The sequence below is a fragment of the Schistocerca nitens genome, chromosome 4 (genome assembly GCF_023898315.1).
Source record: "Schistocerca nitens isolate TAMUIC-IGC-003100 chromosome 4, iqSchNite1.1, whole genome shotgun sequence".
In the NCBI taxonomy this organism is placed as follows: Eukaryota; Metazoa; Arthropoda; class Insecta; order Orthoptera; family Acrididae; genus Schistocerca; species Schistocerca nitens.
In genome coordinates this window covers 692,175,137-692,198,739 of record NC_064617.1, presented here as the reverse complement: position 1 = coordinate 692,198,739, position 23,603 = coordinate 692,175,137, and the positions used below count along the sequence as shown (strand labels likewise).

The following is a 23,603-nucleotide window of genomic DNA, read 5'->3' as shown; positions in this document are numbered from 1 at the left end:
CGAGGTCATCGGTCTCATCGGATCAAGGAAGGACGGGGAGGGAAGTCGGCCGTGCCCTTTCAAAGGAACCATCCCGGCATTTGTCTGGAGTGATTTAGGGAAATCACGGAAAACCTCATGTGTTTTGAAAGCAATATATGAAGACTTTCCTACTGGCTTGCTAGGCCTAACGGAAGAAAGGATTTTCTGTTGGGATTGTCTCCCTTAGCCTTTGGAGTTTCTCCTCCACCACAAGGCAATGGTTCCCTTCTCATTTAATCCCCAGAAAGGAGGGTTGCCTCATCTTCCAGCTACGCCGTTCCGAAGTCTTCCTTCTCCGCCGTCGCTGCCATTAAGGTCTTCACCCGTAGCCCTGGGCATGGGTTCCGTGTTATACCCCACGGGATTGGGTCCCTGCCTGAACTCAGCCATCCTAGCACTCCGGCCTACTGAAGTGTAGGACGCCCACCCCCGCGACGTGGACGCGCCAGACAGGAATTACCCCAGTGGAGGAATAGGGAAGGGCACCCTACCTCCCTGAAGCCGGGTTAATGATTGTGTATGGTGCCACAATCAAAGGTGTTCTAATTCTACAATTGTGTCCTCTGTACATATGTTATAAAGACAATGTACAGAGGACACAGTTGTAGAATTAGAACACTTTGAAATAAGACAAGGACTTAAGCAAGGAAGTATTCTATCTCCTTCACTTCTTAATGTTGTGATGGAGGGAATGAATAGGGCAGTTAAAGATACAGTAAAAGAAAAAGACAAAAAGATGATTTTTGCAGATGATATGGTAATATGGGGTGATAAAGAGGTAGATGTACAGTTACAGCTTGATGCGTGGAAGGAAATAATGAAAAGGTATGGATTAAAAATAAATAAAGATAAGAGTGAAGTAATGGTATTTGGAGAGAGAAAGGAATCAACGGAAATATTACCTTGAATGGAGAACCCCTCAAAGTGGTAGAAAGTTTCACTTATTAGGGAGTGAAATATCTAGGGATGGAAGAATAACTAACGAAATTAATAGGAGGTTACAGAAGGGAGGCAATTTCCACCAAACAATAAAACACCTGATTTGGAATAAAGAAGTTTCAGAAAGAGCAAAACTCCTTATGTATAAGAATTATTACATCCCTATTGTCACCTATGGTGGAGAAACATGGACAGTGACAGAAAGGGACTGGAGCAGACTGCAAGCAGGGGAAATGAAATTTCTCAGAGCAGTTAAGGGAAAAACAAGAATGGACAGAGTAAGGAATGTAGAGATTAGAAAGGACCTCAAACAAGAAAGTATGAGAGAAGAAATTGAAAGAAAGAGATTAAGATGGTATGGGCACGTTAAGAGGATGCATGGGCAGAGACTCCCCAAAATTTTGGAAGAACTAAAGATGGATGGGAAAAGACCTAGAGGGCGTCCAAGAACACGGTGGAAAATGGGAGTGAGAATATCTGTAGAAAGGAGAGGTGTGACCTGGCAGCAAGAGGAGGAAGAAAAGTGGTGGGAGGACCGAGCCAAAATGGAGAGGACTCATCAGAACCCAGAGCCGGCAGTAGCTGGAGCGGGATTCGGATACAGATAGATAGATAGACGGAAAACCTAAATCAGGATGGCCGGACGCGGAATTGAACCGTCGTCCTCCCGAATGCGAGTCGAGTGTGCTAGCCACTGCGCCACCTCGCTCTGTCGAACGGAATGTCTGCGGAACTGCAGCTACGCGGTGAGTCGACGCACTGCTAGGGCGCTGGGAGTCGATGCGGCAGTTAGCCAGGGTGGGGAAGTGCGGTCACAGGGGGCGGCGTCGTAGGGGGAGGGGGAAGGGGAGCCCGCGGCTGCGGAACGTCGCCGCCCGCCGGCCACGGCGCTCACGGCGGAGCGGAAAACGCGCGGCAACAGCGCCATGCCGTGCGCAGCTGCCGTGGCCGCTGCGGCAGTTGGGCGGAGAGGGGTCGGCTGGGCGCAGGCGCTGGTCAACTACATAACCTCTCTTATCGCCGGCACTACCGTACGAGGACACCATGTGTCCCCTCGACATAGAGAGAATAGAGGGCGAGATTTTAATTTTGGCGGTGGAAAAGAGGGCCTGCATTTGGGACATACGGATCGAAGACTATAAGGACAGAAACAAGAAAGACGCAGCATGGCGCGATATTTGTTGCGAATTATTTCCGGATTTCAAAGAGCATACGAGGACTGAAAGGAAATCCGTTGGTAAGTGTTGTTTTTCATCTGTTTGTTATTCGTTACGGCCTCGTCGGAATCAGTGTTGCTAGGTTTATTCTAGACAAAGATATTTCACTCTCTGTTTTTAAATCTGAGAAGTGTCACCAGTGGCGAGTTTTGAGAAACCTACCTCGTTTCTTTAGTAGCACGAAGTAACGCAAATGCAGCTCAGGGTCGAATTAATACGCTGGGATTCGATCGAATCCGACACGTGTACGAAAATATCTACCGAGTGGTTATAGTTAAAATGCACCTACTCGCAGAGGTCCAGAGTTGGCTGTAATTATCGTATGGCAGCGAAACTTTGTAGCTATGCTAATGTGCTAGTGCGGAACCGATTTAACAGGGAAAACATTAGTTCCAATTTTAGCCACCAGGCGCAAATCTGGCGCTGCGAATGCAAGAAAGGCACATAGAAATATATGTAAAGGATTAGGAACAGGGCCTGGGCGGGAAAGGTCAACCAAATGAGATAGGGATAATGTTTATGTTATTATTAACCGCCGCTTACACAATTTCTCCAATAAAAGACGCCGATGAGATGCTATATACGGACAGATTTACACCTGGGGCTAAAATTGGAAATAATCGTTTTCCAGCATAAATCGGTTCCGCATTTACGCATTAGAATATTTACCAAGTTTCCCTGTCATATGATAATTTCAGCCCGCACTGGATCTCTGTGAGTAGCTGCACTTTAATAATTAGCACGCAGTATATTCATCAAGCTACATTACGGTGTATGGTGCAAGGTACTGTACTGCATGTACACTTATGATGTATTCCCATTCTTGTTCCATTCGCAGAAGCTGCGTGGGAAGGACTGCTGCAGTAAGGCTTCGTATAACGTCTTTTCGCGTGGTGTAGCATGTGGCAGGAAGAAATGCCTGGTTAGGATTCCAGACTCACGAGGAATGCTCAAGAATTGGCTGAACGAGAGTGTTACGAGCTACCCCCTTCATAGCTGAATTACACATTTCCTTCAAATTCTTCCACTGAGTCTCGAGCAACTGTTCCTGCTGCAACACCATTTATATCGTTTTACTTTAAATCGCTCCGGTCGCATATTCCCACGTATTTAGCTGCTAAAACTGTTTATATGGGCTAGCTGTCAGTCGTGTATCCAGTTTATGCACCGTATGTTACGTTCATGTTAGTCTTAGTTCCTGCACCAAGAACCGGCAACAATTGTCTCAAATAACTTCATAGCGCTGGGGTGCGAGGTTGCCTGTGTGTGTGTGTGTGTGTGTGTGTGTGTGTGTGTTGCCAAGACATTGCGTCACGGCTAAGGGAGGTGGCACTGCAAGTACACTCCGATTATTGACGTTGGAAAAACAAGCGAACACATCGCATACCTGGAATTCGAATTAACTAACTTATTGCTACCCATATGGCTTCTTACTGATTGCTATACATAGTAGTAAAACGTATGGTGTATCTTAAAGGTTAAATTGCAGTTCCATGAGATGTACCACTATCTCCCTTTATTTCTAGATTATACCGTGCGTGGGGGACGGTACGTTTGGTACAAGTGATTCCTCCTTTCCTTTTCCATGTGCGAATGGCACGCGAACAGAAGGAATTATTGGTAAACCTCCGTAAGAGTCCAAATTTTTCCAGTTTTCTCGTCTTGGGCGTTTCACGAGACACATTTTGGGAGAAAGTAGTCTATTGTCAACCTCTTCATGGCACGTATGCTCTCGAAATTTCAACAGGAAACCTCTCCCCGCTGCGAAACGCTATTCTTGTAGCGTCTTACACAGATTTGTTAAGAGTCTCCATTACGTCCTAGGACTTACTAAACTGTCTCGTGACTAAACGCGCTGCTCTTAGTCGGATCTTCTCTTTCTCGCCTACTAAACCAACTTGGTGAAGATCGCATACAGATAAGCAATATTCAACAATCGGTCGAACAATGTTGTTGTGCACCTCCTCTTTCGTTGATTAATTACTTTTCCCTCAGATTCTCCCAATGAATCTGGGGCTGGCATCGGCTTTTCCTACAGTTTGGTTTCAGTGGCCCTTCGAGTTTGGGTCGCTCCGAATGGTTACTTTTAGATACTTCACTGTTTCCAGTGAATTGTTGCAGTGAAACAGTAGTGGATTTCTTAGCCTGTACGCGACATATACTTTCGTTCAGGTTCAACTGCCAGATTCTGCACCATCTGCCGTATCGCATCTCTCATCTGGAAGCTGAAACATAGACAGAGTTTGGGTGACTCTCATCGTCACTGCTTCCATGTCCAGCCTGTATTACTGCGTTTTCTAGCTCGCGCTGCATTAAAGCACGAAGATGTTAAATGTTTAGTGTTTTCAACGTGCGCACACGCTTTCGCCCTGCCGTCTACAATTGCTTCTTTAAATTTATGTCTCCCTCTTAGTAATTTTCAACCCAAGATTAATAGAAATAATAGGGCAAGTGAAAGAGAGACAGAGAAAGAGAGAGAGAGAGAGAGAGATAGCGAAAGGGATTAACGTGTGTCTGATACAACCCTTCCCTGAAAAACTTCCGTGCATCATTACCTCTTGTGTGTTACCATACATGACGTGTTATTGACGTCATTTGTACTAAGGCTGCAGTACACGCGAGGTGCCTAGTTGCTTCCACCGCCCTGAGTGGAATGCTGAAGTTCTCAGTAACGTTCACCAACTTGCATTCTTCTATAGTTGTTGTCCCATGCGCAGGAAACAGCACATAGGTCGTGAATCCGTTATCTTGAGGCTGTAACAAACTGTTAGCGAAGAACTGGTACTGTATAAATAATTAATTTTTGAATTCGTTTGTTTCTACGGGATGCCACTCGGTTTTTATTAGCAGAATATCAGAAACTGCACAATTATAGTCCACTTAATAAATCAGAAATAATTTCCATCCTTCATATTTTCTCAGAGAATAAACAAGAAAAATGAACTTCGTGTTAGCGTAATTACTGTCAAACTAGTACTCAGTTACATCTCAAAAAATCAGAGATTACCAATCAAGTTCTTAATCAATACCGAGCGCGACAGACATCTCTGTCATCGGCGACTGGCGGTAGAGCTCTGATCCGAGCCAGCAGCTCGCTCGCCATTCAAGTTAGGCGCGGCCCGAAGGTCTCCGAGGTGCTTCGCCTGCCTTTACGTTTAACAATTGTTTATTATTCTGCGAGTAATTAACCCTCTTGAAATAATGGAATGATGCCTGTTATTAGAGATACTTTTATATGAAAGACAAGTAAATTTAGTGTTTAGTTTTCTAATATTAATAACAGAAGTTTATCATTTTGGCGCGCTACTTCCGAGCACAGCAGCCAAGCGCGGAAAAGGACCACGTTTTAGCGGTCTGTCTGACGATAAACTGCTCTAAGAGCTTCTTGTAGCTGAATACGATGGTTTTAAAGCCAGGAATATTACAATGTCTTGCCGGCCGTTGTGTCCGAGCGGTTCTAGGCGCTTCAGTCCGGAACCGCGCTACTGATACGGTCGCAGGTTCGAATCCTGCCTCGGGTATGGATGTGTGTGATGTCCTTAAGTTAGTTAGGTTTAAGTAGTTCTAAGTTCTAGGGGACTGATGACCTCAGAAGTTAAGTCCCATAGTGCTTAGAGCCATTTGAACCATTACAGTGTCTTGCTGAATTTTGGTTCGATTATGTTCCAAATCAGTCTGATTAGATTTGGTTACAGTTGTAGGTAACTATGAAACAGAAAACGCATTTTAAAATCATGTTCACAGTGCTCACAGACATGCCTTAATATATTTCAACGGTTGAGCACTATTATGACCAGCTGTTGCTTTTATTTACACTCTCTTCCAGGAAGCGAAGAATGTAGTTATACTAGAACGCCATAGTTAATTTTCGCGTCTTTGCAAGGAACTGTGGCCTTGTGAATTATTTTTGTATGTCTCATAGACAATTCTAAAAGTTACGAATGCGCTTCGTTAACTGTCTAATCAATACATAGAAAGGGAAAGTAATTAGACATTCGAGGATTTCATTAAATCATCCTCAAGAATGATTTTACGTTAATACTTTGTGCACTTTTGAATGACTACAGTGTACAACTGTTGTCTAAGCTTTTACAAAAAGGTACGGCCAAACTTTCAGGAAACATTCTTCATACACAAATAAAGAAAAGATGTTATGTGGACATGTGTCTGGAAAAGCTTAATTTCCTTGTTAGACCTCAAATTCTATTGGTTGCCATGGAAACCTGAAGCGTGGTGTTTTTTACCTTTTAAACACTGAACTGTTATATATACAGGGCTATTACAAATGATTGAAGCGATTTCATAAATTCACTGTAGCTCCATTCATTGACATATGGTCACGACACACTACAGATACGTAGAAAAACTCATAAAGTTTTGTTTGGCTGAAGCCGCACTTCAGGTTTCTGCCGCCAGAGCGTTCGAGAGCGCAGTGAGACAAAATGGCGACAGGAGCCGAGAAAGCGTATGTCGTGCTTGAAATGCGCTCACATCAGTCAGTCATAACAGTGCAACGACACTTCAGGACGAAGTTCAACAAAGATCCACCAACTGCTAACTCCATTCGGCGATGGTACGCGCAGTTTAAAGCTTCTGGATTCCTCTGTAAGGGGAAATCAACGGGTCGGCCTGCAGTGAGTGAAGAAACGGTTGAACGCGTGCGGGCAAGTTTCACGCGTAGCCCGCAGAAGTCGACGAATAAAGCAAGCAGGGAGCTAAACGTACCACAGCCGACGGTTTGGAAAATCTTACGGAAAAGGCTAAAGCAGAAGCCTTACCGTTTACGATTGCTACAAGCCCTGACACCCGATGACAAAGTCAAACGCTCTGAATTTTCGGCGCGGTTGCAACAGCTCATGGAAGAGGATGCGTTCAGTGCGAAACTTGTTTTCAGTGATGAAGCAACATTTTTTCTTAATGGTGAACAGACACAATGTGCGAATCTGGGCGGTAGAGAATCCTCACGCATTCGTGCAGCAAATTCGCAATTCACCAAAAGCTAACGTGTTTTGTGCAATGTCACGGTAAAGTTTACGGCCCCTTTTTCTTCTGCGAAAAAAACGTTACAGGACACGTGTATCTGGACATGCTGGAAAATTGGCTCATGCCACAACTGGAGACCTACAGCGCCGACTTCATTTTTCAACAGGATGGTGCTCCACCGCACTTCCATCATGATGTGCGGCATTTCTTAAACAGGAGATTGGAAAAAAGATGGATCGGTCGTGCTGGAGATCATGATCAGTAATTCATGTCATAGCCTCCACGCTCTCCCGACTTAACCCCATGCGATTTCTTTCTGTGGGGTTATGTGAAAGATTCAGTGTTTAAACCTCCTCTACCAAGAAACGTGCCAGAACTGCGAGCTCGCATCAACGATGCTTTCGAACTCATTGATGGGAACATGCTGCGCCGAGTGTGGGAGGAACTTGATTATCGGCTTGATGTCTGCCAAATCACTAAAGGGGCACATATCGAGCATTTGTGAATGCCTAAAAAAACTTTTTGAGTTTTTGTATGTGTGTGCAAAGCATTGTGAAAATATCTCAAATAATAAAGTTATTGTAGTGCTGTGAAATCGCTTCAATCATTTGTAAATATATAGGGTGTTACAAAAAGGTGCGGCCAAACTTTCAGGAAACATTCCTCACACACAAATAAAGAAAAGATGTGTCGGGAAACGCTTAATTTCCATGTTAGAGCTCATTTTAGTTTCGTCAGTATGTACTGTACTTCCCCGATTCACCGCCAATTGGCCCAATTGAAGGAAGGTAATGTTGACTTCGGTGCCTGTGTTGACATGCGACTCATTGCTCTACAGTACTAGCATCAAGCACATCAGTACGTAGCATCAACAGGTTAGTGCTCATCACGAACGTGGTTTTGCAGTCAGTGCAATGTTTACAAATGCGGAGTTGGCAGATGCCCATTTGATGTATGGATTAGCACGGGGCAATAGCCGTGGCGCGGTACGTTTGCATCGCGACAGATTTCCAAAACGAAGGTGTCCCGACACGAAGACGTTCGAAGCAATTGATCGGCGTCTTAGGGAGCACGGAACATTCCAGCCTATGACTCTCGACTGGGGAAGACCTAGAACGACGAGGACACCTGCAATAGACGAGGCAATTCTTCGAGCAGTTGACGATAACGACGATAAACCTAATGTCAGCGTCAAAGAAGTTGCTGCTGTACAAGGTAACTTTGACCACATCACTGTATGGAGAGTGCTACGGGAGAACCAGTTGTTTCCGTACAATGTACAGCGTGTGCCGGCACTATCAGCAGCTGATTGGCCTCCACGGGTATACTTCTGCGAATGATTCATCCAACAATGTGTCAGTGCAAATGTTCTCTTTACGGATGAGGCTTCATTCCAACGTGATCAAATTGTAAATTTTCACAATCAACATGAGTGGGCTGACGCAATTGTGAAATCACGTCATCAACACAGATTTTCTGTAAACATTTGAGCAGGCATTGTTGATGATGTCTTGATTGGGCCCCATGTTCTTCCACCTACGCTCAATGGAGCACGTTATCATGATTTCATACGGGATACTCTACCTGTGCTTCTAGAACATGTGCCTTCACAAGTACGACACAACATGTGGTTCGTGCACTATGGAGCTCCTGCACATTTCAGTCGAAGTGTTCGTACGCTTCTCAACAACAGATTCGGTGACCGATGGATTGGTAGAGGCGGACCAATTCCATGGCCTCCACGCTCTCCTGACCTCAACCCTCTTGACTTTCATTTATGGGGGCATTTGAAAGCTCTTGTCTACGCAACCCCGGTACCAAATGTAGAGACTCTTGGTGCTCGTATTGTGGACGGCTGTGATACAATACGCCATTCTCCAGGGCTGCATCAGCGCATGAGGGATTCCATGCGACGGAGGGTGGATGCATGTATCCTCGCTAACGGAGGACATTTTGAACATTTCCTGTAACAAAGTGTTTGAAGTCACGCTGGTACGTTGTGTTGCTGTGTGTTTCCATTCCATGATAAATGTGATTCGAAGAGAAGTAATAAAATGAGCTCTAACATGGAAAGTAAGCGTTTCCGGACACATGTCCACATAACATATTTTCTTTCTTTGTGTGTGAGGAATGTTTCCTGAAAGTTTGGCCGTACCTTTTTGTAACACCCTGTATACGTCCAATATTATTTTAACAGTATTCTTGTACTCATATTCTGTAGCTACATACAGGATGAGTCGCGTAAGACGTAACACCCCCATTATTCTGGGGCGATTGCAAAAAAAAAAAAAAAAAAAAAAATTGGTGCAAATGGCTCTGAGCACTATGGGACTTAACATTTGAGGTCATCAGTCCCCTAGAACTTAGAACTACTTGAACCTAACGACATCACACACATCCAAGCCCGAGGCAGGATTCGAACCTGCGACCGTAGCGGTCTTGCGGTTCCAGACTGAAGCGCCTAGAACTGCTCGTCCACTCCGGCCGGCGGGGCGATTGCACGTATCGACAAGCGGTGTTCGGCGAATCATAGCCGACTATGGGGCACATACTTTGGTACATGCACAATAAAATGGCTCTGAGCACTATGGGACTCAACTGCTGAGGTCATTAGTCCCCTAGAACTTAGAATTAGTTAAACCTAAGTAACCTAAGTACATCACAAACATCCATGCCCGAGGCAGGATTCGAACCTGCGACCGTAGCGGTCTTGCGGTTCCAGACTGCAGCGCCTTTAACCGCACGGCCACTTCGGCCGGCACATGCACAATAATCACAACGTTTATATTGACCGAGATAATGAGGCAAGTACATGTTTTTTTAAAATGAGACGCTATACTTTTTTTACCATCATTCGAGCGCTCTGGAAAAGACGCGTATAGTGATGTAACGCATGTTGCTATTGTGATTCAAACTTTGCTTAAAAGACGCTGGGAAATATTGTACGACTGAAGGTCGAGGCGGTCGGAAGCGGCTGCAGACTGTAAACACGCGACCCGCAGACCGAGTTGCCGTGCTCTATGCAGCACAACCTACGCTACGTAGGTAAACTCTTATCCGCCCTCTTCACGATACGCCATAGGTACAAGGGTGGCAAGTCGCGTTTCGTATTTAACTGTGGCACATGCCAGCTAATTGCATATCAAAACGGGATTAGGAGAACTATGCCAAGTGCATGGACATTCCAAGCTGAAATGAATAGTTATTGTGTGGACATTGCAACCGCTTTGTCACGCAGTTTCTCATTTAAGCTTTGCCCCCTTCCTGCTTACATGTCACACCTGACGTACAATAAGCCGCTGATAATGTCATTGATGGATGCGTCATGGGAAACTCTTCTCCGGGTGACGCCTGAGTGTGTCTGTGGGGTAACAAAGTGTCTGCAGTGAAACTACTGTTACCACAGATAGTATTGGACATTATAATTAGAGGGAATACACATTTGATAAGATAATCATTTTATTCATTCATACCCTGACCACCTCCCACCAAACAATACGACAGAAGGACAACCTACATGGTATACAAATTGTCATCACACGTTACATTTATACTTCAAGGATGTTACTGGTCATTGACACATATCGTTTATTAATACATTGGTACCTACTGATAACATTCACAATTCATAGTGTTCTTAACAAAACGTGGCGTTGTATTTTACTTAAGCATGTACTAAAACAGTTTACCCCCGACTGTAAGACACATCTGTAATCGACGTTCAAGAGAATGGGTAACAAATGAAAGGTCAGTGGATGATATGGCGGAGCAAGCTGTGACGATTCGGCGGCGCATGTCATCTGGCGTTGTTGGGGCTTCGCGGTAGACTGCATCTTTCAGTGTTACCCACAAAAAGAAATCAAGTGGAGTCAAATCGGGGGACTTGGCAGGCCACTGTACTGCAGCATTCCGTCCAATCCGGCGGTCAGGAAATGTCTCGTTCAATATTTGACTGGGCAGCCGTCGTGTTGGAACCACACGCTCATTGAGTGGTATCTCCTTTAGCAGAACGGGTAGAACGTTCCTAAGAAAGTCTTCATACTTATTTCCATTTAATACTCCTGTAATGAAATAAGGTCCTACGATGTAATTTCCTACAATGCCGCACCACACGTTGACGCGCCATGGCCTTTGGTGCTGTACCTGACGCAGCCAATGTGGGTCCTCAGCTGCATGTTACGTAAATTTATATTCCCGTGATTAGTGAATGTTGTTTCGCCGGTGAAGAATCCACGTTTGAAGAATGTATTATCATCTCGCAGGCGTCGCAGAGCAAACCGACAAAATTCCATACGACGTTCGAAATCGCGTCCTTCGAGTGCCTAATGGAGTGAAAGGTGATACGGGCGGAACTTATGCCGGTGCAGAACGCGCATGACACTCGTCTGGCTGACCCCACATTCTGCGGCAATACGTCTCGTGCCACAATGAGGATCGATAAACGTCATGGCCGGAACAGCCTCTTCGTGGTCTCTGTCGGTCGCAGTCTTCCTCCTCCTTCTTTGTTTGCTGTTAAAGCTGCCTGTTGGCACTAGCGTAGTAATCATTCTTGCAATGGCCTGGCGAGTAGGACACAGACGATCAGGATACATATCCCTGTACCGCCGTACGGTTTCGACAGCATTCGTACGACATTCGCCATACAGAAGCAACATGTCTAACTTCTCCTGATTTGTGTACATATCTGGACGTAATGTTCCAGAAGCAACTACGTGTGGATAGGAGACGCACGTCCTACTGGTTCAACGTCGCACGACCTGCTAGTTGTACGACGCGGCCTGCTTTGCGGTCGCGCGAGGCGTGTTTACAGTCTGCAGCCGCTTCAGACCGCCTCGACCTTCAATCGTACAATATTTCCCAGCGTCTTTTAAGCAAAGTTTGAATCACAATAGCAACATGCGTTACATCACTATACGCGTCTTTTCCAGAGCGCTCGAATGATGGTAAAAAAAGTACAGCGTCCCATTTAAAAAACATGTACTTGCCTCATTATCTCAGTCAATATAAACGTTGTGATTATTTTGCATTACCAACGTATGTGTCCCATAGTCCGCTATGATTCGCCGAAAACCGCATTCCGATACGTGCAATCGCCCCCGGAATAAAGGGGGTGTTACGTCTTACGCGACTCACCCCGTAAACGCTTCAAACTCAAAATGTGTAAACCTAAGCAACTGAAGAATTATTATAAAATGAACTTAACGATTTCCGAATTACATTTTAATCATACCAATCACGTTGAAGAACAGCGCATCTCCTGCAAATGTACCTAATTTTAACAGTGTCATTTTCAAAATCCAAAGAAAGTAGCGCAAACGAGCAATTTTAATAATTAAATAGTGCTGCGCTGCTTTTTTAATGACGTACTAATTCGGTTGATTCATTTACACTCCATTTGTGTATCGCAACATAAAAATGTCCAAAGCAAGTTAGGAACAGGACAGTCTGACACATTGGCGAATGCGTGTTACCAATGGCAAACTCCTTACTCGCTCCACTGTGTAACACATCGCGCTCGGGCGTTAGGCGACTGTAGTGGGGCAAAGTGAGTGATAAACGAACGCTGCGCCTAAGTTCAAAAGCTGTACTTTCAGAAGGTCATAACTGCGTATTATCAGAATTATGGCCCAAATTTTCGGGCGGGTCTGATTGATGGGGCTCATATCTTTTTTCTCCTTAAAATATGAGGTCCAGTTGGTGAAGTTTCCTTGTCAGCTTATGGGATCATACCTATTCATATTCCTACAAATTGTTACACCCAGTTACTTGCAAGAGATGAGTGACTGTGCACCACTTTGAAATCTACTTTTTTTTACCTCAGTGTACAAGGGCCATTCCTTAATCATTTACACTTCATATTTTCCCAACATTCATAGTGCACCATTTGACTCGTCATTACAGTTGCAAGTGTGTAGTACTTTGGCCTAACTGGAGATTGCAGGATAATTATCACTAGAAGTGATATCCCTGCACAGTACAGCCCATTTTCTCAACTGCTGTCATTACGTGAGCGGACATGGAGTTTGATCATCAGGTTCACTGCTGGACGATGTGGCTTCCGTGGAAGGAGGGTGTAAACAATGCAAAAAATGGCTCTGTGGACTATGGGACTTAACTTCTAAGGTCATCACTCTCCTAGAACTTAGAACTACTTAAACCTAACTAACCTAAGGACATCACACACATCAATGCCGGAGGCAGGATTCGAACCTGCGACCGTAGTGGTCGCGCGGCTCCAAACTGTAGCGCCTAGAACCGCTCGGCCACCTTGGCCGGCTAAACAATGCAGATATTAACAGACGATTGGTGGCAGTGTGTGTGGAGAGTGTGCACGGTCACACACTATTCGGAAAACCACGGCTGCCATCGCTGAAATGGCGTTCCAGGAACTGCCACGCCCACCATATTCTCCTGACTCAGCCCCTTTACCTTCTGTACGCCCTCCTCAAACAACAATCTGGAGCATCCACCGCAGGACAGCTGCTAGTAGCTCCTGGAAGTCTGCGATACTATGTCTGCGCAGAGGTTTCTTCGTATCCCTGATTAGATGGTGATTGGAAGTAGCCAAGTCAGGAGAATAGAATGCATGTGGCGGTACCTGGAATCCCATTCCAGCGATGGCGACCGTGGTTTTCAGACTCGTGCAAGGGAACTTCTGGTAACGGTACACACACTGTCACGAATCGCCTATGGATATCTGCAGTGTTTACACCCTCCTTCCCCAGAAATCACGTCATCAGGCGCTGTTCTTGATGACCACACTCCATGTTGTTCGCTCACGTAATGACATCAGTTGGGAAAATGGGATGCAATGGACATGGATTACACTTCTAGTGATCGTCCTGCCATCTACGGTTAAGCCAAAGTACTACACAAGCTCAGCGGACAGAACTTTTAGTCTCCCCAGTCCGTACGCGCAGATGCGTCATTAACCCTTTACAGATGTCGCAGTGATCGAATCACGTGTTCAGTCGCCTCTACGTGAGCATACGAAAGTAGCGATCAGTGCGACATTTATGTTTCATGCGGACATTGTACGTCAACGTGGGTAAATGTAAGGACGTGACAGTAGCAAAAATAGGCAATTGTGTTTGGCCGTCCCATAGCCATAAGGTGCGTGAAGTTGCTGGATTTGTTGCTGTTTCACGGCAGACTGTTCACGTGTCTATAAGCAGTACGAGGTTCGAATTGTTATCGGAAAGAGATGCTGACTAGGAGGGACCAGAGATGCGTTTCACGGCTTGTGAATCAAAATAGCTTCCCAACCCGACAGGAATTGCTGCAGACAGTGAATAGAGGCCCATCCCAGCCTGTTAGCAAGAGAAAATTGCGACGGGAACTGCACGCAATAAAGATTTGAAGTCGGTCGCCTAACAACAGGGCATCGTTCACACAGGCACATAAAGCTGCACGTCTCCTGTGGACCAGAAATCGTCGCAAGCGGACGTTAGCTGACTGGCGGAACGTAATGTTGTCTGACGAATCACGTTTTTACTTACATTCAAGTGACGCTCGTCGAGTGCACCGAGGAGCAAACGAAGCATTTCATCCTGAATGTGTGCAAGGTCAGCTGCAAGCCGGATATGGCTTTGTGGTGTTTTGGGGGGGGGGGGGGGGGAGAAGGGGTTCTTATCATGAATTGGGCCCACACATTGAGGTGACCACTATCATGAACCAGCATAGTTACCTAAACCTTCTGCATGATGATCAGGTGCTGCCTTTCAGTCAACATTTGCATGACGAATATGCTACTGATGCCGCTATTTTCCAAGACGACGACAGCAAACTCCGTCGCGCTGGAAGAATGTGAGACAGCTTTTCTGAACATTGCCCCACCCTATTACAACTCGAATGGCCTGTAAAATCACTTGATTTGAGCTTCATAGAAAATCTGTGGGCATGTTGGAACAGCGATGAAAACATCGACATCGGCATCGCCGCAATTTCGTGGAACTACGCAATTAAATCCTCTGCGAGCGGCTTAGCCTGGATATGACGTATTTGTACAACGTTGTTGACTCATTTCCTAATCGAATCCAGGTAGCTATAGAGTCCAGGGCGGAATTACGTGGTGTTAAACGACGCTTGTAATGATTTCTCTAGGGATGAGTAATTTTTTGTCCAGTGAGCTGGATCGTCCCTCCTAGATAACTGCATCATGTATAAAACGTCTTAAATTATTATTAATATTGTCTGCCAGCTCATTAATATACAACATTTATAGCAATGCTCCAATACAATACCCTGAGGCACGCTTGAAGTTACTGCTACTAGTTACTTCTACATCTGTCCACAAACTTTCCATCAAATGTAACATGCTGCATCTTCCCTACCATAAAATCCTCAATACAGTTACAAATTCCGATTGTTACCCTATATCACCGTAATTTCGTTGATAATTGTTGGTGTGGTATTGCGTTGAATGCTTTCCTGCAGTCGACAAATACGGCATCTATCTGACTACCTTGATTTATATTCCGCAAGAAGTCATGTGAGAAAACTGCGAGTTGGGTTTCACATGACAAATATTTTTGAATCCCTGCTGATTGGCATGTTTTTGTTAGAAATATCTCATTACGTATGAGCTCAGAATATGATTCTTCATCAGATGTTCAGAGTATGTAAGAGATACTGGAAGCAGTTTTGAGCGTCACTTTTCCTATCCTTATTGTAGATGAGTGTGACCCCAAGTTACTCACTTTCCTTTTTTCAACTTTCCTAACAAAAAATACAGTAGACATTTGCAGTGTACACGAACAGAAATTGCGTTACGGCCCTATCACGGAAGGCACGCGATTCCCCCAACTCCTATCAATGACATATCTTGTGAATAGTTACAGTGCACATGAGTTCCAAAAGAAATCCGTTGGAATTCGATAAATAGTACATTTCTCAAGGCTGTCAATTCAACTAAGTACCTGGGTGTTAAAATTACGAACAACTTCAGTTGGAAAGACCACATAGATAATATTGTGGGGAAGGCGAGCCAAAGGTTGCGTTTCATTGGCAGGACACTTAGAAGATGCAACAAGTCCACCAAAGAGACAGCTTACACTACACTCGTTCGTCCTCTGTTAGACTATTGCTGCGCGGTGTGGGATCCTTACCAGGTGGGATTGACGGAGGACATCGAAAGGGTGCGAAAAAGGGCAACTCGTTTTGTATTATCACGTAGTAGGGGAGAGAGTGTGGCAGATATGATACGCGAATTGGGATGGAAGTCATTACAGCAAAGACGTTTTTCCTCGCGGCGAGATCTATTTACGAAATTTCAGTCACCAACTTTCTCTTCCGAATGCGAAAATATTTTCTTGAGCCCAACCTACATAGGTAGGAATGATCATCTAAATAAAATAAGAGAAATCAGAGCTCGAACAGAAAGGTTTAGGTTTTCGTTTTTCCCGCGCGCTTTTCGGGAGTGGAATGGTAGAGAGATAGTATGATTGTGGTTCGATGAACCCTCTGCCAAGCACTTAAATGTGAATTGCAGAGTAGTCATGTAGATAGATAGATGCTTGTAGTCGGTAAGAATATTTCAGACAGATCACAACTAGTAAGCAAACAAGGACAACGTAATTAAAAAATTTACTAAAAATGCTCATTAACGTTTCCTGTTTTCCCTGTAACGAACTTGGTTGCAGATTTGTCGACCGCCGCTTTAAGTTACAGATTTGCAGGATCTCTCTTAATAGGTTAGGTGTGCATTATGAGTGGCGTGCAAATGTAGGGGATTTAGGGCACAGAAATGAATCCACAGGCCCGATAAATGTTCTGACTTCAGAGAGCGAAGAACAGCAGCTCCAATAATCACACAGAAAAGCATTTGTCATCGTACATCGGAAAAAGGAATGTGAGTATAGTGCTACGTAGCTGTAGGAGCATCCATGGTAAGATCCGAGAGCTCATCCCTCTTATAAAAGCAACAATTTCCACATAGTATAGGGGCAGAAAAGGTGACTGAAACCAGATGTTAATAGCAATGACATTCTGAACTCCGACTGTACAGAGCAAAGATAGGTTGGACGCCTGCCGTGAAGGCGTTTTATACCCACGAAACGTTGATAGCAAAAATCTCGAAAAATTATTGATAGATTTACTTCAAATTTTTACTTATTACCCTAATAAACGTTTAGACAGGCATAGGCTATACTCGTATACATTATACAGTATATAATAAATAATAGGGAAACGGTGTTGGCAAAAAGCTCGAAAACTTCTTGACCGATTTACGTAAGATTTTGTCAGATGCTCTAAAAGTCTTTTAAAAAAAGTACAGATTTCCTGTTAAAACCGAATGTAAGGAATAAAATGTGTGGTGTGCACTGTTGCTAAAATGTGCGTTTTTGTTTTCCTTCTCGGAATCAGTTTCAACGACGATAGCAGGGCATTTAAACCTTTATGCAAACTGTTTCTCCCATATGTATTCTTTAACCTTATACAAGGTATTAAGGGTATTAAGCGCAGATACTGTGGTCTTTGGTACCTTAATATGTACCCACTTTAGCGTGTGAAACGTCCCCTTTTTAACAATTATCCACGACTGTGCTTTAACTGACACACAATATTTTTAGCGCAACGCAATCTGACTTTCAAAATTCCCTACAAAAGAATGGCCCTGACTAACATTAAACTATACCTTTCACAAATCACTTACCTCACAAAAATCTTGGTTACTCGAACTACTGCAATACAGCGAGCGCCACTACTGGCAGCTAAATAAAAGATTCAAACTATTGAAGGCACTAACTACTGATAGGCATAGTTAGCAAATGAAATATTTTAATAGAGAACAAACAATGTATTTACCTTAATAATGTTGAAAACTCATAATATACATAACAGATCATTGTATATCTTACAAATTTCCAAAGTCCGCCATCTCTCTCCCCATATCCACCACTGCTGGCGGCTCACCTCCAACTGCGCAACGCTACGCGCTGTTCACAGCCAGCTGCCTAACACTACAATGGCGAGTATTACAACAATGCAAAACAGCCACAGGCTGCACACAGCACAGCCAGTGATTTTCATACAGAGGTGGCGTTACCAATAAAAAAACCTAAACAGCCTACTTACACGTGTTACTTGTTTTTTTCTCTGTGTCTAATAGTATTCCCGCAAACACGTCACGTAATATACTATCTGATGTTTTCTGCACGGTCATAATTGCAGCACTAAGTGGATTATGGCTGTCAGTACAGACTAACCGTTTTGCGTCCACGCTTGCATACCTCACCTGCTGCCCAGGGGAAAATAAACATTAATGGCTTGCTCTTGCAACGTGTACTTGGAGGTAGTAACCAACCTAAAAACATTCTACTCTTAATAGCTATAATTATTAATCTGCAAATGGAGTAAATGCTGATGTATTACACTGTCTTCATTCACCAATAAAAGTATCTGCACTTACAGTCAATACCCATTTCGTTTAATTCCAGTGCATGCAAACGATTGTTCTGATTTTTAAAGAAGCTTCTGGAACACTGATGTCAATGCAGACGTGTAAGATATGCAAACGTAGTTATATCAGTGTCTCTTACTAATGCCTCTCAAACAACTATTAGTAACCTTTGCACTGAAACAGAAGAATGGAAAAATATCTGTGTATATCCAACAGAGTAAAGGTCATGGCCGATGTATGCCATGCCGTGCTTCATCTGAAAGATCAATCATGCTTATCGGTTGCAAAACAGAAAGACCTGCCATTGCTTCCTTAACAGCGAACCGCGCGGGATAGCCCGTGCGGTCTAGGGCGCCTTGCGACGGTTTGCGCGGCTCCCCCCATCGGAGGTTCGAGTCCTCCCTCGGGCATGGGTGTGTGTGTTGTCCTTCGCGTAAGTTGGTTTAAGTTAGATTAAGTAGTGTGTAAGCCTAGGGACCGATGACCTCAGCAGTTTGGTCCCATAGGAACTAACCACAAACTGACGGCCGGCTCCCCCCGCATGGGGACTCCCTGCCAACAACGCCATACGATCGTTTCATATCAATGCCAATTTCCTTAACAGCACAGGGAGTTCTATAGTACACTTCGCAATATTTGATTCCAAGGATGGAGTTGTGAAAGATGAAGATTTCAGTGCCGAGAGACTTTTTCTTGAAATTAGTTTTGTTATTCTCGTGAAAAAAATTTAAAAGATGTGAGAAGTGGGTTCTGTTGACAGCAGTTCAGCTAGTTAAAACATTATTGCCGTATTTCTGTACTTGTATTATCACAAATAAAATATTGTGCCTCAGTATTACTGCCGCTTGAAACAAAACTTCCTTATTGGCACACAGATCCAGTTTCCCGGTACGGCACCTGGAACGTTCTCAACAAATTACGCGGTCCAGTCTCATTAATATGAGCGCCGCCTACGTTCGAAATCTATGTCCAATAATCGATCATAGACGGCAGCTGGAAGCACTGGCAATGACGACAATATAAAGCGTGTCGCTGGACAACGGAAAACTGTACAATAGTTGTAATGCGGAAACGTAGCGATTTATCTGACGTCCAAAAGAGCATGATTGTTGGCTTTCGGGCCAAGAGAGGAAACATTTCCGAAATGGCTAAGTTTGTTAACTGTTCGCGTGCCGTCGTGGTTAAACCATATCGTGCATGGCAAAAAGGGCTATCCAAAACTTGCGCCGAGGCAACTATGATGCATCACAGGACATATGTGACAGGAATTAAATCAAGACCCTAAGCTGTCGACAGGAGTTGATATACATCAACGGGGACAGTTGAAAATGTGTGCCCCGACCGGGACTCGAACCCGGGATCACCTGCTTACATGGCAGACGCTCTATCCCTCTGAGCTACCGAGGGTTGGGTTGAGTTGTTTGGGGGAAGAGACCAAACAGCGAGATCATCGGTCTCATCGGATTAGGGAAGGAAGTCGACCGTGCCCTTTCAAAGTAACCATCCCAGCATTTGCCTGGCTCTCCAGGGAAATCACGGAAAACCTAAATCAGGATGGCCGGACGCGGGATTGAACCGTCGTCCTCCCGAATGCGAGTCCAGTGTGCTAACCAGCTACCGAGGGCACAGAGGATAGTGCGACTGCAGGGATTTATCCCTTGCACGCTCCGTGTGAGACCCACATTCCCAACTTAATGTCCACACACTACATTCGTGGTGCCCCTGCCCATTACACTCATTATTCGCGGCAGACAATCTTACGGAGTCCCGTAAGAGTTTGGGCAATGCGTGTGCATCCAGCATTGAAGAAGAAGGTCAGTGGCCGGTTAGCCTTAACTGCATGAAGATGGTATCTGTTCTTTCGGACAAGTCCGAAAGAACAGATACCATCTTCATATAGGTGACAGGGGTGAACGGCTGCTGGACGTCCACTAAGTTTTCTGCTCCATCGGACAGATGGCTGTTAGTGTGTACGGCGTGAAACGTCTGAAAGAAAACTCCCTGCAACAATAGTCGCAAAGGTCCAGGCCGGAGGGGGGACCGTTACGGTCTCGGGAATGTTTTCGTTATTCTGGGGGACACACAAGTATTCATCTTTTGTTGGGAGCATTTCCACTGCCAGATGCAGTTTATTTTTCCTAGTCACGGACGCGTCTGGTTGAAATGGCTCTGAGCACTATGGGACTTAACTTTTAAGGTCATCAGTCCCCTAGAACTTAGAACTACTTAAACCTAACTAACCTAAGGACATCACACACATCCATGCCCGAGGCAGGATTCGAACCTGCGACCGTAGCGGTCACGCGGTTCCAGACTGTAGCGACTAGAACCGCACGGCCACCCTGGCCGGCACGGAGGCGTCTACCAGCAGGACAATGCCACGTATCACACAGTTCGCAGTGAACGTGCGTCGTTCGAAGAGCACCAGGATGTGTTTACCGGACTCCCCTAGCCACCAAACTCACCGGATTTAAACCTAGTCCAGAATCAGTGGGACAACCTCGATGGGGCAGTTCGCGTCATCGATCCTCAACCGAGAAACCTAGCGCAGCTCACCATGGCACTGCAGTCAGCTTAGCTCCACATCCCTGTCGATAGCTTCTAGAACCTTAATCATTCTTTTCCCGCTTGTCTCACAGCGGTCCGCACTCCAAAAGGTTGTTATTCAGGCTTTTGACAGGTGGTCAACTAATGTGACATGACAGTGTACTTATTTACTAATCTGTCTCCTTGTTTTTTACAATGATGAGGTGAGTAGAATAATTCTAAATTTTCTCAATTTTTCTGAATACAAATAGCCACGCACAAAAAGAAATACTATTTTTTTATTCTTATGATAAATCCGAGATTTGGCACTTACTAGAACATTTGACATTTCCACTCTGCATATTGTTTCGAATTCCACTTGCTGCATCCTTACACGCCTCGTCGGTCAAATCAAGCCAAATTTGCCATACAAGCAGCATCACATTGCTCGACACAGTGCTTTGTCCGTAACTATCCGATCAAAACTTCACCGACGAAATTTCGGAGATTTTTCAGCGATACGTTCCATGTTACCGTAAGTGATCACTGGTCTCTGGTGGGCTGTTGCAGAGTAACTGAATTTTGTTTGATTTTTTGCACACATTTATCTTTGTAACTGTATTGCAAGAAAACCTCCGCACAACAGGGCAAATGTAGACGGTGTGCGTTGTGTGTCTTATTCGGAAACAAAAGTTGTTCCATTCACTCACGGTGCGTGCTGTTGACAACGGTAATGCTTATTTGACTTCTCGCTCTGAAGTACTGCTAGGTTCTGTTCGGGTATGTTTTACCGTAGTGTTGCTTGTACGTTAACAGTGATACACAGCAATACGGATAGGTGTTCTGATGAAGAACTGACCGACATGCACTTAATGTATAGACTAACTGAATGCAACGGATGACCGACGCAATGTTGAGCTCTTGACATACCGAGCAACCATGTCCCAGTACTTTCGCGTACCAGATGGAAGTGCGGTAATGGAGGTAGGGGATGGGAAAGGGGGGCGATAAATATTGTAGAGGCGGAGATCACAGAAAGCAAATTCAAGTGGACGTAGGTCGCAGAGATAAAGAGGCTTTTAGAGGATAAATCAGCGTGATAATCTGCATCAAATCAGTTTCCAGACTTAAAATAAAATAAAATAAAATAAAAACAACAAACAACAAAAGCATCTACGATAAAACAGATGCTTTCATGTTAGGTATGGTGATGGCGTATTACAGGTTTTTTCATTGTGGTGAAGATATTTTCACAAAAGCAATGGTAACTGAAGTAACAAATGAAATAAATCATAATTACATTATTACTCTAACGCCTTATCGGAGACCAAGGATCCCCTATAGCGAATACTCGTATAACATCTCAACAATCTGAGAAATTTTGTAGGTACAATAATATTTTCTGTTAAAAGTTTTGTCGTGTTAAATATTTTATTTTTGATGTTAATTTACCGACTCTTTTCTTTACTTTTTCAGGCCAGAAGGCTCAACAAAAATGGCGTAATATCAGAGACTACTACCGCAAATACACAAAGAAAGTGAGGAAACCTGGTTCGGTAGCATTAAAAAGATTTAAATATGTTTATGCCGACCAACTGGGTTTTTTGGATCCAGTTTTAGAATCAAGGGATTCAATTCCGGACCCAGTTCCAAGTCTGCAGGAAGACGGTATGGAGTACGTGGAGCAGGCTTTGGAATTATCCCTGACAGAAGACAACACGGATAATCAAATAGCATCAGATGACCCATTAACACCCGACCAGCCCTCGGTGGGCTCAGCAGCTACACGGAGGAAAATAAACGGAAGTATCAAACCTGACCCTGATGCGAACTTTCTGGATAGTACTGCTGCTCGTGGCCCCTCTACTGAGGACGAAGACAAATCATTCCTCGATTCCTTGTTGCCCACTCTTCGAAGTTTTGATACGGATCAAAAACTGGAGTTCCGTGTGGAGGCCTTACGGCTACTTCAGCGCATCCGAATCTCAAAATCACAGACAATTCACGGTTTTTATGCGCCTTACCAATCACCTTTGCAACATGTACCGGTGCATCCAGGAAGTCCGGGATACTTTCCATTGCTACATACGTTTGGGAATTTTTACAACCAACCAGCAGCTCCTCAGTTAGGACAGATGCCGTCTCAACAGCATCATCCTAAAAGAAGCGCGTCCGCAACCAAACAGTCGGCTGCGGTTTCGCAAGACCGCGTTGCATCACCAACAGATACTGAATTATCAGCATTTTCAGAACATTCCAATTGAGCTGAAATGAGTTAGTTTATTTCCTTCACTACTTGCATTTGTATTATTTTCCTAGCTTCGTTTCAAGTAGTTTGTAAGAAACAAACTGTCGCATGTACTTTCTTGTTATGTTAATAAAGGAATGAAAATTCAGTTCGTTCGTTTTTATCCTTAGGGGGAGTCCACTAACTATGTGACATCTTTTCTTTTGGCCTCCCTGCCCCCTTGGCGAGATGTGGTGTACCCTCTCCCCTCCCTCCATCCCACTTGAGG

General features: G+C 44.5%; 2 protein-coding genes across 4 annotated transcripts in view; one reads left to right on the top strand and one right to left on the bottom strand.

Annotated features, from left to right (window-relative positions):
* Nucleotides 1-23,603, bottom strand: part of LOC126251924 (ankyrin repeat and BTB/POZ domain-containing protein 2) — a 671,398-nt gene that overhangs the window by 400,192 nt on the left and 247,603 nt on the right. The window lies entirely within an intron of this gene.
* On the top strand, nt 1,926-23,437 carry LOC126251926 (uncharacterized). The gene is made up of 2 exons (XM_049952677.1): nt 1,926-2,197; nt 22,564-23,437. Exons 1-2 carry the CDS (start codon nt 2,005-2,007, stop codon nt 23,349-23,351), a joined length of 981 nt encoding a protein of 326 aa, XP_049808634.1. The 5' UTR covers nt 1,926-2,004; the 3' UTR covers nt 23,352-23,437.